The sequence below is a fragment of the Sphaerodactylus townsendi genome, linkage group LG12 (assembly GCF_021028975.2).
Source record: "Sphaerodactylus townsendi isolate TG3544 linkage group LG12, MPM_Stown_v2.3, whole genome shotgun sequence".
In the NCBI taxonomy this organism is placed as follows: domain Eukaryota; kingdom Metazoa; phylum Chordata; class Lepidosauria; order Squamata; family Sphaerodactylidae; genus Sphaerodactylus; species Sphaerodactylus townsendi.
Window position 1 is genome coordinate 8,592,528 of NC_059436.1, and position 16,443 is coordinate 8,608,970.

The 16,443-nt window shown below is 48.5% G+C and overlaps 1 protein-coding gene across 1 annotated transcript; it reads left to right on the forward strand.

Annotated features, from left to right (window-relative positions):
• The first annotated feature begins 610 nt into the window (after positions 1-610).
• Positions 611-4,395, forward strand: PPIA (peptidylprolyl isomerase A). Its single transcript, XM_048512714.1, has 5 exons — positions 611-792; positions 2,908-2,938; positions 3,100-3,188; positions 3,448-3,620; positions 4,045-4,395. Exons 1-5 carry the CDS (start codon positions 724-726, stop codon positions 4,178-4,180), a joined length of 498 nt encoding a protein of 165 aa, XP_048368671.1. The 5' UTR covers positions 611-723; the 3' UTR covers positions 4,181-4,395.
• Positions 4,396-16,443: the final 12,048 nt, after the last annotated feature.

Genomic DNA, 16,443 nt, shown 5'->3' on the forward strand with positions numbered 1-16,443 from the left:
TTCAAACGGTTTTCAATTGCAATTGATTTGGGAAATCACTGGGTTTACGCGGAAGTGGCTCTCAATGGGGTTGCCCGGTTAATGGCTGCATCTCATTCTGACCTACGGATACTTCTTTCCAGATCTGGCCACAATCAGACCTTTTCTTTTCGCCATCCTGTGACAGGAGCTCAAATCTCAAGGACAGATATGTGGAAAAAGAAAAACTCCTTTGCCCCAGGCCCCTTTCCTATCCTGTTTTCCCAATCCTATGCACACCTGCTTGACAGTAATGCCCATTGAGCTTATGGACGGTAAACATGAATAAGATAAAATTGTGAAGGGGTACAGCCTCCCCCTCCCCTTTTCAACGGCCAACCGCCCAGCACAGCGCATGCGCCAAACAAAGTACATACCTTTCTTGGTTCCCGCCTCTCACCGAGTCACCACCCTCACTGAAAGGCGCGGGACGCTAGGGAACCGCCCTCGGTCCTAACTTCGAGTGTGGATTGGTTGGCTGGAGGCTTCACTCTGCAACCTTTCAAGCTTTGATTGGCGCGAGGTCGCGTGAGGGAAGGTCGCGGAGAGTAGGCGGGAACGGCCCTCTCACCGGCTATATAAAGCCCGCGGGCGCCTGCTTTTCTTCTTGCTGCGCCGCGCTCGCCCCCGCAGAGCAGTCGCTGGTGGTGTTCAGGGCACCGACGCTTTTATTCTTTCTCCCCCCTCGCGCGATTCATTCCCGTCATGGCCAACCCGGTCGTGTTTTTCGACGTGCAGGCTGATGGCGAGCCTCTGGGCCAAGTCACTTTCGAGGTATAAGAGGCGGTTGGGGGCGAGAGAGGGGGTGCCGAGGCAGGAGGGAGAGCGAGGCGAGAAGGAGCCAGCCTGAGGCGACGGGCGCCATTTCCTGGCGGGGCAGGAAAGAGGGAGTGAGCGCGGGGCCATTTTACGGAGCCAGCGAGAGCGCGCGGCGAGAAGGGCTATGGGGACGGGGGGCGGAAGTGCTGAGGGGGGGGGAGGAGGCAGCCCCGGGGGGGGGGGGGGCCGCTGCGCGCGATCCTGACAGGCGGGAGGAGAAAAAAAGGAAACATGCGCGGGAGCGCGCGCAGGCTGGCGGGCGGTGCCTCCACGTGGCCTATGCAGCCTGCCCCGAGGGGACTGCCTGGCTTGCACGCTGCCGCCGCCTTTGTCTCCGCGGCCGGTTTATTGTATCCTTTCGCCTTCCTTCTCTTAATAAGGCGTTATCGTTTTCAGGCCATTCATTGGCATCCGGCGTAACCCCCCCACCCCGGTTTTTTTTAATCGCCTCTTCTCTGCCCGCGCCCCTCCCTTTCTTGCTGCAATGGGAGGGAGGGAGGAGCGCGCGCGTCCCTCTCTGCTCGAGAAAGGTCGCTTAAGGAGGAAAAGGAATCGTGGAAGGTCTGGCTCCTCTTCCCTTCCACCCGTTAGCTTGTAAAACCCGTCTGCATCCAGCTTTTCCTATTCTGTTGAATTCGGGGCTTTTAACTCCGGGAGAACAACTGAGGTCTAGCAGTTAAATCTATTATCTTGCGGGTAGCAATCTTGGCCTGTCCCCGATGGTGATTTGCTGTCGAGCGCGTAGGTTTCCTTCCTTCGGCCCCTAATCCGTGTTTTGAACCGTCCTGTGCGTGCACGTAGCAAGGATTCGGGGACGTGCGCGGTGGGAACCAGAACATTAACGGGCGCGGCCGCAGTGTGCGCGTGCCCGAGCACTGATTCGTGCTCTTTTGAGCTCGACCCTTCTGACAACTTTTAAGTGGTGCTGGCGGGTTCGCTTTGAAATAGACCTTTTGCCTTGTTACTTCATGTGGCTTTCTTGTTTCCTTAGTGAAATCGAGATGTTTTCATGTACGGAAATGCAGGTCACTCTTAAACTGTCATACTGCGGCGTTTTTCTGTAAAAAGTTCAATTACAAGGCAACAGAATCCCAAGAAAATTGGATTTTGGTACTGAGGAACATGCTGGTTGTCAAGCTGATGTGTTGTCTTATATATACTATTAAGGAACTGCCCCAAGAAATGCTTCTTTCTAATGTGCAGTATGCTTTATGGCACGTCTGCAGTAAGCAGCCTGAAGGTTGCAGTGGCAACTGCATTTCTTGAAACTCCGAAATCATTCATTTGAAAGAGGAGCACAGACTGACAAGCCCTCCTGTGACAAAAAGCACTGTCAACCACACTAAACATAAGCAATAAACTCTTGGTGGGATAACAGTTGAAAAGATGGTTGTAGTATGGAGAACAAATGATTACCTCCCCAATTTTGGTGGCCTTTCTCAGTCTCCTTATAATAGGTTACAAGCCATCCGGCCATTTTTTAGCTGGAGCTTGCCTCAGTCAAGTACAGTGTTTTTGTTGGAGCTCCCTCTAGGGTTCTTCGCTGTTACACAGACAAATTCAGCCAAAATCCTGTGGCTTGATCCCATGAATCAAACTTTAGAATGATTTCAGCTTTGTCAGCCCCATGGATTTGATTTTATCAAGATCCTGTCCATACTTGGTTCCTTGTCCAATGTAGAGTTGGTGGTAGATGCAGAAACATGACTGACTACACTTGTTTGAAAGTACATTTTAATAAACACTGGCAACATATTAATTCTTCCACAACCCAGCTTATGTGGCAGTTGGTACAACCCAATGTAGCCCCAGCCTGTGAAGAATAATCCTGAAGTATCTTGAATGATTAAGACTATGAGGCATATTGTAGAGGGAAAATATGACCTTTGCTTAGCATTATCTAGCTATATTGGTTAAAAAAAGCAATGAGATTAAGTTTGTACATCTAGTTACTTGGAGAAATAAATATTCAGTTGCTGCCTGTCATGCAGGCTGAAGTGTGAATAAGTGTGTGTATCCAAATTAAATACAAAGTTAACTAACAGCTCTCTTTTCCCCCTTTTCCCACAGTTATTTGCAGATAAAGTTCCAAAGACAGCAGGTTTGTAAACTTTCTGATACTTTAATCATTGTGTGCGTGTGTTGGCCTAGGGGTTCTGTTGACTCAAAAACTGCTTGTCTGATCCTGTAGAGTTAAATTATATTTTGAAATATTTAAGCCCATATAAAAGCATGTACTCAAATAATAGTCTCTTATTTCAGAGAACTTCCGTGCCTTGAGCACTGGAGAGAAAGGCTTTGGTTACAAGGGATCCTGCTTCCACAGAATCATTCCAGGGTTCATGTGCCAGGTATGTAGCAGTTGTATGTATATATTATAAAGAGGTATTTCAATTTGTTGTCACGTCTAAAGCGTTAGCATAGTTTGTGTTGTGACTACATTAAGTAGCTGTGATCAGTGTTATTCAATGGCTGTGCTTCCCTAAGATCTCATAATAGTTGGCTCCTTTTATCTGAAAATATCTCTGTGCCACCCAAATCAGGGTCCTCAATAGGGTAGACATTACAACATAACATATTTCAGCTGAACACTGTTCTTCCTTTCTGCAGGGTGGTGACTTTACCTGCCATAATGGAACTGGTGGCAAGTCTATTTATGGTGAGAAGTTTGCTGATGAGAACTTCATTCTCAAGCACACAGGCCCTGGCATCTTGTCTATGGCAAATGCTGGTGCCAATACAAATGGGTCTCAGTTCTTTATCTGCACTGCCAAGACTGAATGGTGAGTACATTTAGCCAGTGAACCAATTAAATGGTTCTGTTCAATAGAATACCATATGTTTGGGTGCTGTGTGGTTTCCGGGCTGTATGGCCGTGTTCTAGCAGCATTCTTTCCTGACGTTTCACCTGCATCTGTGGCTGGCATCTTCAGAGGATCAGGAAACCACACAGCACCCAAGTGATTCCGGCCATGAAAGCCTTCAACAATACAATACCATATGTGTTCACTGAAGACGTGTTTTGATTAAAATTACTCAAAATAGAGGTGTAACCATCACTTCCCTGTTTTCCTGCATTTAGGCCTGGAACCTTTTGAATGTTGACCAAATGGTAGCCACCAGGGCTTTGAAATGACTTCGCGGGGACTGACAATATAGATTCATAAGAGGTTCGAGAATGGCCTGATCTGTTTTTCTTCCCTTTAGGTTGGATGGCAAACATGTGGTCTTTGGCCGTGTGAAAGACGGAATGGACATTGTGCAAGCGATGGAGCGCTTCGGATCCAGGAACGGCAAGACAAGCAAGAAGATCACCATCTCTGACTGTGGGCAGCTGTCATAAAATTCCTTTGTCTTAACAATCAACCATTCCTTCTGTAGCTGGGTTTAGCACACCACCTGGAGTGCTGTAGTCCCCTGTAACCCTTGTGCTCCTGACTTACTGCTGCTTTTTTATTGGGTTTCAATTTTATTGGGTTCCAATTTCTGCTCCCTCACAAGTCCAGCTGGACTGAAGACAAGTTTGTTTGCAAAATGAATAAAACAAGTTAAACCACATGCTAATTTGGTGTGTTCTGGCCTGGGGCGAGTCTTAGAGGTAACATGATTATCTTAAGCCCAAAAACATTGGCAGTCTCGGAATTTGTTCTAGGTGTTTGATGATCCTGGAATCTCTATTATCCTTGTAGTGAAGGATCTTCACATCTTCCTATTTGGAGAAAGGTGGTATCTAGGTGGCAGGGTACCTGATTAGCTGCAGATTGAGCCCTGGTACTTCCAGTTCTCCAAAAGCAGGTGCTAGGAAAGAACTTAATATGTTTGTGTAGCCAGCATCTATAAAAGCACAGGGGGAAATGCTAAAGTTAACAGTGGAACAAGAACTTAAAATTAGAAGAGGGATACAAAAAATGTAGCCTATTGCATCCCTCCCCCCCCCCCCCCCCCCCCGGCAGAACTTCAAAATGATGTTTTAACACTGTAGAGGCTTGGCCATGTCTGCATGGCTGACTTAATTAAAGCTCATTGTTATTCCAATCAACTTGCTATCTGTACATAGCAAGAGTGAGGGAGTGTTGCTTTCTCAGCTCTCCAGTCTGAATGGCCCTCCTTTAAGCATAGAAATGTGTCTTGCTGACTAGCCGATCTCTGAATATAGTATTCCACCCGGCATTACAAAGTTATTTGGCTCCTTCTCCAGAGGAAGCTCACTTGGGAAGTGGTCTGGCATACTTATTTCCATTAGGTTCAGTGTTCTTCCACATTCTACCAGATGTAGTATTTTGTATGTTAAAAAGTGCATTCTTTCAATATGGTCACCCATGTCTGGTGTACTACGGAACAGTTTGTGCAGTTGAAACTCAGTTGTGTGCTCCATTCACTGCCCGCAAAATAGCATCCTTAAGTTTAAGGTCTATGATCTGCTTGAGTTCCACCTGTCCTTCAGTGGCTTCTTATGTTTTGAGTGCTTTCTTTGCCCCTTCCTGAAAGGGAATTTCCCCCTGCTACCTGGTGCAGCATTACTAGGCTTTTGTAAGTTCTGCCTAGGTTAAACAAACAATTATCAGAATCAGGAAGCTGGATTTCAGACCTGCAGCATTTAGGGGAGGGGGTATAAATGAATTCCCTTTTTTTAAAAAAAGGATGCAGAGTAATGGTATAAGATTTGGGAATTGGACTGGTTTTGTGGCTGTATGCCAAATCCATGATTACTCTGCAAACACTTCACAACGGCTGTGAGCGTGAATCACAGCACTGGATTACTTGCCTTCCTTTGAGATTATCTTGCTTTGTCAATGCCTTGTGAAATATTGTTTGACAACAGGCTGGTCATTGCTGCAGTGGGCCTACTGTTACTAGGTAATTGCTGCAGTGGGCCTACAGTTGGCATGCTTTTGCCCCAAGTTCAAAAATTTTTAGGCCGCACGCAACCACAATGGTCCATGAAACTGGTAGTTGGATGTTCTCTTGGCGAGTGAAGGTTCAAAGCTACTGGTGGCTGTAGAATCTTTCAAAAATAAGGATATATGTTCACAACTGGGTAGCAAGTCTAACTTTTAGACATCCAGTATGGATATACCATGTGTAGGTGTAATTTTATTTAGCTCTACAACCTTCTTTTTCTCCTTTGGAATAAGTAGCTTAACATTTCTCCATCCTTAACAACCACCCTGGGAGGTAGGTCATGATGAGAGATTGTCTGAAGGTTACTTGTAAGTTTCCATAGCAGAGTGGAGATTCAAATTTGAGTCTCAAGCTGAAAAGCTGCACACCAGGCCATGGTGGCTGCTATGAGTTACAGTTGGGCAATAATGTGATGGGGGCTATGGTATCTTTCATAACAGAAAGGACATCTGTTGCCTTTTAGATGCTGACCGGTAACCCAGGGCTTGTCCTTAACAATGCTAAATTGTCAGTGCCTCCAATAAATACACTGCCTTAGTTGAATGGACCAGTGGGTTCTGATCAACAGATTCTGAACATGGACCTTCTACAAAGTGCTTGCAAATCAGTTTACTTGATTGCCCTCTTGGCCTGATTTTACAGTTGACTTGCTAGTTAATAAATTGTAGGATTTAAGCCTGCAACAAGCCAGCCACAATCCACTTCAAGTGCAGCAAAACGACTCTTTTCCATAACTTCTGGACCTGGTTTTGTTCCTGTACAGCAATTCAGCTGCTGTGAAAAGCCACAGAAGTGATAATGTGAATCTACGTGTCTGAGGCTCTCCCCCCCCCCCCCCATCTCCATTAGGTGAGGCAGGGGAGGCGCTGCAGACGTTACACAACGGGGAAATTCCTATCCTGTCTGTGGGTTGGCTGAAATTGAGATGGGAGGCAGATGGGAGCCACCGCTGTGCATTACGTCATCTGCTGCTCTTGCTACCTCTGAGCCAGTGTGATGCTTTTGCTGCAGAGCATCTTAAGGAAACAGTGCAGCTAACTCCTTTAGGTAGAAGCTGGTCTTCATTTGGGTAGCTTCTGATTCACCCGTGTTTAGCATCAGAGCGCGTGACTTGATGAACAGCTATGTGATTTAGCATGCAGGCTCCTAGAAAATTTAGCATCTGCCTCCAATATTCACCCACACCAAGAATGGGAAAAGGTATCTTAAATTGGCCCTTCATAGCCTTCAGCCTCCGGAAGGAAAAAAAGCCCTGCTCTGGAAACCAGTAAAAGTGAATGGAGCAAATAGCTCCCAAGCAGGACAGGCAAATCATTTGTTTGCATTAGGCAGTTAGAAACTATTCAACCACTGTTCAGGGTGGGATCTACAGGTAATGTTTTTAACCCCTTAACGGATAATGACGTGACAGCCGTTTTGGGGAAGATGTCTTCACAAGCAAGAAGAGTTTACAACAGGCGGTTTGGTCTTTTCCTTAAAGGAACACTAGTAGCACTGAGGGAAAAGTCCCAGAGTCCTTGAAGAGCCACAACCACTCCCAGACCACAGAAGTGGGTTTAGAGCTACACACGATGCAACATCATAGGTCTTTTGACTCTTCCTCCTCTCTTCCCCCACCCTCCTGGGTTTTAGATGATCCAACTGCTAAAATTGTAGTTTTTATGATGGGTTGGTTAAAAACTTAGCAATCTACCCAAGTTGGGAGGTTGCCCAGGGCCCCTGCAAACATAGGGGTCACATGCCAATCTATGTATGTTGTAACTTGCTGTCAATAGATACATACTATAGCAGGGGTGGGCAACTATGGCCCTCCAGATGTTCGTGGACTACAATTGGCTATTCTGGCAGGGGCTGATGTGAATTGTAGTCCACGAACATCTGGAGGGCCATAGTTGCCCACCCCTGCTATAGTATACTAAATTATAAATACTTGTTACTGGGAAATGCATATTTAGCATGTATTTTACTAAAGATTCTGCAAGTGGATGTTTGCATTTGATTCAGTACCAGTCACCTCTGCAACCACATGTGCATAGATGTGGACATGTTTCATGCACTGCTTTGCCCAGGGGGCTATAAAGGTGGTCCTGAATCGGCCTATGAACTTTGTTGCTCTGTACACATTTGCCGCCTGGCTTCTAGGCCAGCCCCACCAATGTGGCGGAGTGGTTATGAGCAGTGGCCTCTAATCTGGAGACCAAGGTTTGTTTCCCAGCTCCTCCACATGAAACCTGCTGTCACAGTTCTCTCAGATCTCTCTGAGCTCCATCTCCCTCACAAGGTGCCCATTGTGGGGAGAGGAAGGGAAGCAGTTCGTCAGTTGCTTTGAAACTCGTGGTTGAGAAAAGTGGGGTATAAATCCAAACTCCTCATTTTCCCAGTCCTGCTGTTGCCACCCTGTCCGTAGCAACTGACCTTGCCAGTTTTGAGGCATAGCTAGGTGGAGTTGCTAATATTATCTGCCCAGCAAGGAATTTATCTTCACGGTCAGAACAAATGGAAAAATACGAATCCATTTTTCATAAGTTTCCCTGCTTAGAGCAAGACCCATATACTGACTGCTTCAGTTAATTTCAAATGTACTTTGTGAACATCCTGGGAGTAATTAAAACAGTTCGGTTCACTTTCACAAGCTACTCTGTATCAAGTGTATTGCTCTTCCGTCAGGAAGCTTGGAGTGGCGAATGTGGTTCTTTACTCGCACAAAGACCCTGTGAGGTAGGTTAGACCAAGAGGGGTATGCTCTGGGATAGTACAGTCCCCCACCCCCAGAAGACATGGGCACCTCCACTATGCATTGTGGCTTTGGTGGGGCAAATAGCCTCAGGCCGCTCCCAATGAGATTGTGTCTCCTGGAGTAAATCTGCACCTAAGCGCTGTTTCACAGCGCAAGGAAGGTTTTCCCTAATCGCATTCCACCTATAATCTAGGGGGGAAGGTGACAGCTTTATCCGTCCCAGGGATTCCTCCCTCCCCCTCGCATGAGTTCACGTGAGCAGAGCGAGAAAGCGCTGATCCAAATCCACACCGTCCCGTGAGAACGTGGATCCGGGTCCTGAATGTATTACACATTCTCACCGCTCCCCCGGACCGTCCTTCTGCATCTCTCGGCTAGGTGTCTGCTCCTTCCTGTCCGCAGCTTGCTGCATTGCAACACGCCGCTGCCCACGTGCGCGATCTGTCTTGTCCCCCCGACCCCACAGCAAGCCCTGCCAGGAGCCATGATCGCCGCTTTCCATGCCAGAGTTGTGCACCACGGGGAGTGGGGGAGGTCGGGGCCCTTAGAGACCTGATTGGTGCAGCAAACGAAGAAAAGTATGCCCACGGTCCCAGCAATGCCAGTTTGCGGCACCCAAAGCCTCCACCCTCCCAATAAGCAGCCGGGAAAAGCCCCCAGCGGCAGAAACGCAGCCGGCGCCCTATGACTCATCCGGCTCCGTGGGCGGGCGGGGTCCTACAAGCTGGGGAGGGCTGGCCCTGCCCCGCCCGCGCCAGTGGAAATCTACAGCTCTCTCTCTCTCTTTTTTGCAAATGTTAACCTTCAGCCTGTTTTGCTTTTTGCTGCCGCAGTTCCCTGTTTGCAAGCGGTGCGGGGAAAGGGCACCACCCAGCGGCCAGTCGCGGCTGGTACACGCAAAACCCGTTTGCATGCCCTGATGGGGGAAAGCAGGCACACCTGAGGGGTTTCCTTCATTGCTGACGCCAGGCGTAGCTTCCGCCCGCTGGTGGAATCTTCCAAAGCCCCGCCCCACCAAACCTGGGGTGGTTTAATCCCACGGAGCGCAGTCTTTACTCGAAAGTGTCAAGGATTTCAGTGGTTTGGCTCCCAAGTAAGTGTGCAGCCTTAATAGGAAGACCTTACATAAGTGTTGCTTTTTTAAAATTCCTCTTTCTCACGCCTCCTCATCCATTCATTGAATAGAAAATTTTATCAGACCCAAAAATCCCAAATTGGGGTGTCAGGGGACGTTTGAGGACATACCCTAGTCTAAGGAACAACTGGCACCTGTATTCAGGTAGCAAAGTGATATGTTTCAGCTTTAAATACATTTAGGATTCATAAACTGCAGGGGGGACGTAATTCTTGAATTTTTAGTACTTGTCTGTTAGCCTATGGCCTTTGTCCTCATTTTGTGCAAAGCTGGAAAGTAAGAGCAGCTGGGCTTTTTCATCTCTATGCATTTTGTTGCATGTATGGGTTTTTTCATAGCTCTGTGAAGGGAGGGGGGCACCACCCAGAAAATTATTTTTAATGAATGAATGCAACATAAATCCTAGAGATATAAGTCCCCTTGCATCAACAACTCTGGATTGTAGTTGGGAGGGGGGGGGGCATTATTGATATATTTCCCAGTTATAAAGTCTACCTTGGGAAAGTGCATCAGCAGAGTCCTACGGAATTGGTTCTTTCTCATTCTGCTTCCTGCCTGCCCCCCTCCAGGCAGAAGCTTCAAGGAAGCCCGCAGGCAGAGCAGGAAGGAAACCGCCTTTCCCTTCTGTTTCCCCCGCCAGCAACAACTCCGAGCCGTAATAGCCCTGAGCTGAGAGATTCCTTCATCTCAGCCTGGCTAATGGCCACTGATAGATCTGTATTCTGAGAATTAATTTGACTGCCTAAAGTCGGTGGCCATCAGTCAATTCAGACTTATACAAATAAGCTCAGTAGAGACCCAAATTCCATGTCTTTCCCCCTTTGTTTCATATCCTTTCCTGCCCTTGACAATATCTCCCTCCATGACTCTGAACTCTCAATGCATTGATCAAGTCAGTTTCTTCACCTCCCTGCTATTTCTTCATTTAACTGATTCCTAGCAGTTCTCATCAGCAGAGGCCTCCTTGAGCATACGCAGTTCACAACATTTAGGCTCGCTTACAAAATCATATTTTCCCGCAAGCATTGTGTGCAGTGGTGGGATCCAAAAATTTTAGTAACAGGTTCTCATGGTGGTGGGATTCAAACTGTGGCGTAGCGCCAATGGGGCGGGGTGGGGCACGACGGGGGCGTGACCAGGCATTCTGGGGCGGGGCATTCCTGAGTAGGGCTGTGGCAAGGACGCAGCCGCTGCACCGGTCCTTGGGCGAGAAACAAATGCCTGCAGGCTGCTTCAAGTTCTGCGTGCTACTGCTGAGAGGAGGGGCATAACTAAGGCAAAAATCATGTGGCAAAATCACCAATTAGTAACCCCCCCTCGGCACACACAAATGATTAGTAACCTACTCTCGGGAACCTGCGAGAACCTGCTGGATCCCACCTCTGGTTGTATGTTGAGGCGCTCTGTGTTGCCTTTGGGTACACTGGCTTTGTTGCTTTTCTTATCTGAACAAAGGGCTGGCCGCTATTTGATCTGATAATACTCACCGTTTGTATGTTTATCGTTGCATTTGACTTGCTGATCCTTTTGAACACCTGAGCTGGGAGCGATCGAATGCTGCTGCACTTGTCTCAGCTTGGTCAGCTTCTTCCTGAGGAGCCTACATAAGTTGATCTGAGCTTCCCTAAGGAGGTGAATGATGCATACCTTACAAACAGTAAAAAAAAAATCCCTGTGGAGTTTTGCATTGCTTTGGCTGAAACTACTGCAGTGTAAATTAAATTAAGAGTGGAAAAGAACTGCAGGCAGACTGATGAAACTTGAACACAAACCAACGATGTGAGGATATTAAATTCTAGCAGTTTGCCACTCTATTGCCCAGAATTTAGCAGTGTCAAATGAATTTCCGTTTGGTCCCTCACCCACCCATCCCAACACCTTGTTTATTGTGCTGGTAATTTTCCAGAATCTTGCTTTGTTGGCTTTTCCGGTCTTTCTCTCTGCTTCTTTGCCTTTGTTTTTTTATTTCCGCAGATAATGTTCTTATCATCCATCATGAAGATTCAGGAAGAATGCATGCAGGCAAGGTGGAAAAATGTAGGTCCCAGTTGTTTGAATCAAGCTGAGGGTCAAACTGCCCTTTGAGGGTTGATCTATGATTGATTTCCTGATTCTTAAATTGAATGCGACTCTGAAGTGGGAAGACGGAAGGAAGGGAGTGTTTAACCTTTTGCATGAGCCATTTTCCCCATTAAATTGGGTTCCTCCAAACTTCCATGCCCCATGGTATTTTTGCCCTTGCAGGACAAACTCCAGCAAGAGTGCTTCACGCAGGAGTAAGCAAATTAGACCAGACTCAGTTTAGTAGTTAGTGGGCCACTGACCATCCTTAGGTATCTAATTACTGTTGTGAACTGTTTGCTAAGAAGTATAAACTAGAAATTCATACTTGGGATCATTATGGTCAATCATTACCATGAATAAAGAAAATAACTGAAATCAGAAACATAAATAACCTAATGATTGACATTAATGGTGTGTCTGTAATGCATCACAGTATAACAGGGGGGCATCTCACCCTGCTTCTCGCACTGGGAAGGAGGAAGCGTGAGGTAACTGTGGTTAGGGTGCTGGGCCAGGAGCTGGGATGCTCTGATTCAATGTCCTGCTCTGCCATAGAGGCTTGCTGGGTAATCTTGGGCCAGTTGTACATTCTCGGCCTAACCTACCTCACAGGGTTGTTGTAAGGAGAAAATGAAGAATGGTATAAGCTGCACTGGGGAGAAAGGTAGTGGAAATAAATCAATGGCTTACAGAGAAAATTTTTAAATCTATTCAGCCTTTGCCAGTTCCATGGCTTTGAACGACCTGGAAATTCCATGTTGGTGCATTCATTTTTTTAATAATCAGGAAAACAGTCACAGATGTTCCCAAGTACCTTGTACTTTGGTCCTTAGAGTATTAAATTCCTCTCTCATAAGTAGAGGGATATATGCAAAGGAATGCACAAGTACAGGCTATATTAATAAGTTTCTAAATCTTGGTTAAAACTGGTACATTTCTCCTTATGAGATGTTATGTTTCTTTGCCAACTGTACGACAAGCAGAAATCCAACAGTTGTAGCTTTTAAAGGCATAGAGATCTATTGAACCTTGCTAGAAACAAACTTAGAACAAGTTTGGATTTATGCTCTACCTTTCTCTCCTGTAAGGAGCCTCAAGGGAGCTTGCAAATTCATTTTCCATTCTTCTCCGCACAACAGACACCTTGTGAGGTAGGTGGGGCTGAGAGAGTTCTGAGAGAACTGTGACTGGTCCAAGGTCACCCAGCAGGAATGTAGGAGTGGGGACTCTGGAGACAAATCTGGTTCACCAGATAACACGTCACTGCTGAGGTGGAGGAGCAGAGAATCAAATCCAGTTCTCCAGATTAGAGTCCACCTGCTCTTAACGACCACAGGACGCTGGCTCTCAAAAGAGGCCATCTAGATTTTGTATCCTCCTTGCTGTGTATGGGTGGTGGGAGGAACTTCTTGTGGCTACACAAATCACACAGACCTGCTAATGCTAACAGAGCAGGAGGTCTATGGGGCTATCAAAAAGAGACTTTTTGACAGAGAGTTTCAACAGATGCTAGAGGAAGCTAATAAGCTTATAGGGGGCACGGAGAGCTGGTGGCAGCAGCTCTTTCTGTCACCTGGCACCCTCTTCTGGCCTATAATGGCCTTTAAATTTCACCAAACTCTTGATTGTGTTATAGTGTTTATAATCTATACGAGTATAGTGAGAGAGTAGTATAGTGGGAGTGTTGTAGTTTTTACTTGTTATAGACTGTAAATATTGGCTGTATTCTTGTATTGAGTTGTGGGTAGAAGCTATGGTTAGGTCAGCCCAGCCTGTCTGTAGTTTCTAGTTTTAGTTTAGGTTAGAAGCGTTTTATTGGCAGAGCTAGGGCCCACCTTCTGTGGGAAATTCTAGTTAGGCTCTGGGTGGAGAGGAGGTTGCTTGGGAGTCATGGGGGACACCCAAAATTGGGGCTAGGGGATCCCAGTGCTGATAGGGTGACGGGAGTAGATACTGCGGTAGGCGGGTGGCCATATGATAGAAGAGCGCCCATCGCAGATAATGGCACGGTTATGCTCGTTAAGCCTTCTGACCCTCCGACCTATCCCGAAGAGCGGCGGTGAGTTCCGGGATCAGGGGACACCCCTGCTTCGTCTTTGGGTGCTATTTAACGCCAGGTCCATTAATAATAAGACCAAAGTGCTCCAGGATTTTCTTGGAGCCCAGCAGGAATGGACCTGGCGTGCGTCACCGAGAAACCTGCGTACGCGAAGGCGAGACTGTTGCCTTGTCAGCGCAGGTCGCGCCACCAGGTTTTCAGCGTGCCTCCACCAATCCTGAACACAGGGCGGGGGAGGTGGAGTGGCTCTGTTCATCCCGTGAATCCTATCCCTTCCAGGGGCGGTCCCCGTCCGGAGATGGCATACGGCATGGAATGCGTCGGCTTCGAGTGGATTTGGCCGGAGGCTGGCGTTCTCCTGGTGTACGGTGCAGCCCTGGCGCACCGGGAGAGCGGACCCTGCCGCGGCTGCTGGAGGTGAGTGTCAGACTGGAAGCGTTGCGGTTCCCCAGACTTATTGTCTTGGGTGACTTCAAGCGTCCATGTCGACATTACCCCGCCCTCGTCTTCTGATGTCTACGGAGGGCTAGTGTCATCCATGGCGGCGGGCTAGGACCTCTCCTTAGTAGAATTCTGGCCCCCCCACTCAGCGAGGGCGGGCATGCAGCTGGATTTGGTCTTCTTGGTTGCGGGGGGTTTAATTTGAGTGGTATCCTCTATTGATAGAGGTGCCATGGTCCGACCATTACGCCCTGAGGGTCGGATGGACTTGCCGCTTGCACCCCTGTCTAAACGACGGGCTGATTTATGCCCACGCCAGCGGAGACTTATGGATCCACTTGGATTTCCCTGAATGCTCCTACGGGACCCTGTACCCGCCGGCACACTTTCGATGAGCAGGTGGAGGACTGGAGACTCCCGGCTCTCGATGCACCATCGATGCTGTTGCCCCCCGGCGTCCTCATACGCCCTCGTTCTCGGCAGCTCCGTGGTATACAGAGGAGTTGCGCCATATGAAACCCAGGTGCTTAGAGCGCCTGGAAGCGAATAATGGAGGAAATCATCGTGAAAGCGAGGAGCTCGCGCGAACATCTTATAGGACGTTTATATAGAAAGCCTATGAGATGCAAGCGGCGAAGGAAGGCGAAGGACTTTCTTCTCCTCCTCCCACCGCATCCGCTAGCTCTCGCCCGGCCACAATTATTTCGTATAGATTAGGACTTTAACCTCCCTATCAGAGAAGGTCGTCAAAAGATTCACAATGGTGAGTATTAAGCTGCTTGAGGCTTTTGGGCTTTGCGGATGGGTAAAAGGTGGCGTTAAGGCTCCGCCATGATCTTTCCCCCACGTTAGCTACAATTAGTGAACTGGAAGCTCCCTTGCGTCGCCTTCAGGCCCTTGTTTGGCCCCAGTTTTTCCCTGCTCTCTGGAAGCTGCTGTTGACAGGACCTTAGCTGCTGTTAAGACCAACTACCCCATGTCACTCTGGATCCGTTGCCCCTCACTGGCTTGTAAAAGCCTGCAAGGGGCGAGACTCTGACCCACATCTGTTGAGTATCATCAATGGCTCCCTCGGGCAAAGGAGTCTTCCCGGATGGGTTGGAAGGAGGCAGTGGGTCCACCCACTCTTAAAAGACCATACGTTAGATCCTAGGGATCTGGCCAATTACCGCCCCGTTTACCGAATCTTTCGTTTCTGGGAAGGTAATTGAAGAGTGAGTGTTGGAGCAGCTTCAAGGCTTTCTGGATGACACGCTTCGGCTTTCGACCCCTTCCAGTCCGGCTTCCCGTGCTGGGCATGGGGCGTGAGACTGTTCTGCGTCGCCGTCACGGATACCTCCGATATTCAGCTTGACCGAGCCGGATGCGGCGCTGCTGAGTACTGTAGTAGATCTTACCGCAGGCGTTTGATGCTTAATTGCGATCCGCGCACCTTTTGACCCACCGCCCTGGCGCGCCTCCGGGGTCGCGGGGACATTGTCCTTCAGGTGGATTGCCTCGTTTCTCCGGGAGATTTCGAAGTCAGCAAGTGGGGATCGGGGAGTTTGGCCTCCCGGAAGTGCCAGCGGATTGCGGGAGTACCCCAGGGGGCTTTACTATCCCGCTGCTATTTAATATCTACATGCGACCCCTATGCTCCAGCTGGTGCGGAGTTTTGGAGGCTGACTTGTCACCAATGCAGCTGATGACACGCAGCTCATTCTGTTGATGGAGGGGCGGTTCACCGCCCTCGCGGCTCTCCAGCACTGTTTTGGAAGCGGTTGCTGGTTGGTTCGCGGCAGAGCAGGTTAAAACTGAACCCATCGAAGGCCGGAGATCCCCTCTGGCTTGGCAGCGAGGGAGGCCGGAGTCTTTCCAGCACGCCGGTGTAGGAGGGTCATGGCCAAGCCGACCCCTCCGTCTGCGCGCCAGCCTGGGGGGTCCCACCTGGATTAAGTCTCTTTCAATGGAGACCCAGGTGGCCCTATATAACCAATTTGCTTTTCCCACCTCCGCCAGGAGCCCGACGGCTGGCTCCCTTTTCTCTCCCAAAGCGGACCCCTAGCCACTGTGATCCATTACAGCGGTCACCTCCAGAGTTGAAACCTATTTGCTTAACTGCGCTCTCACAGCGGGCGCTTCCCTTGCGTTTTGCTCCGGAGGACTAAAGCTGGTTCAACATGCAGCAGCGCGCTTACTCACAGGCAAGCGCGCCATTTCACGATCCATATTCCAGCCTTGCTTATTGCGCCATGGCTGCATTTGGCTCCCGGTGGAGTTCGGATCATC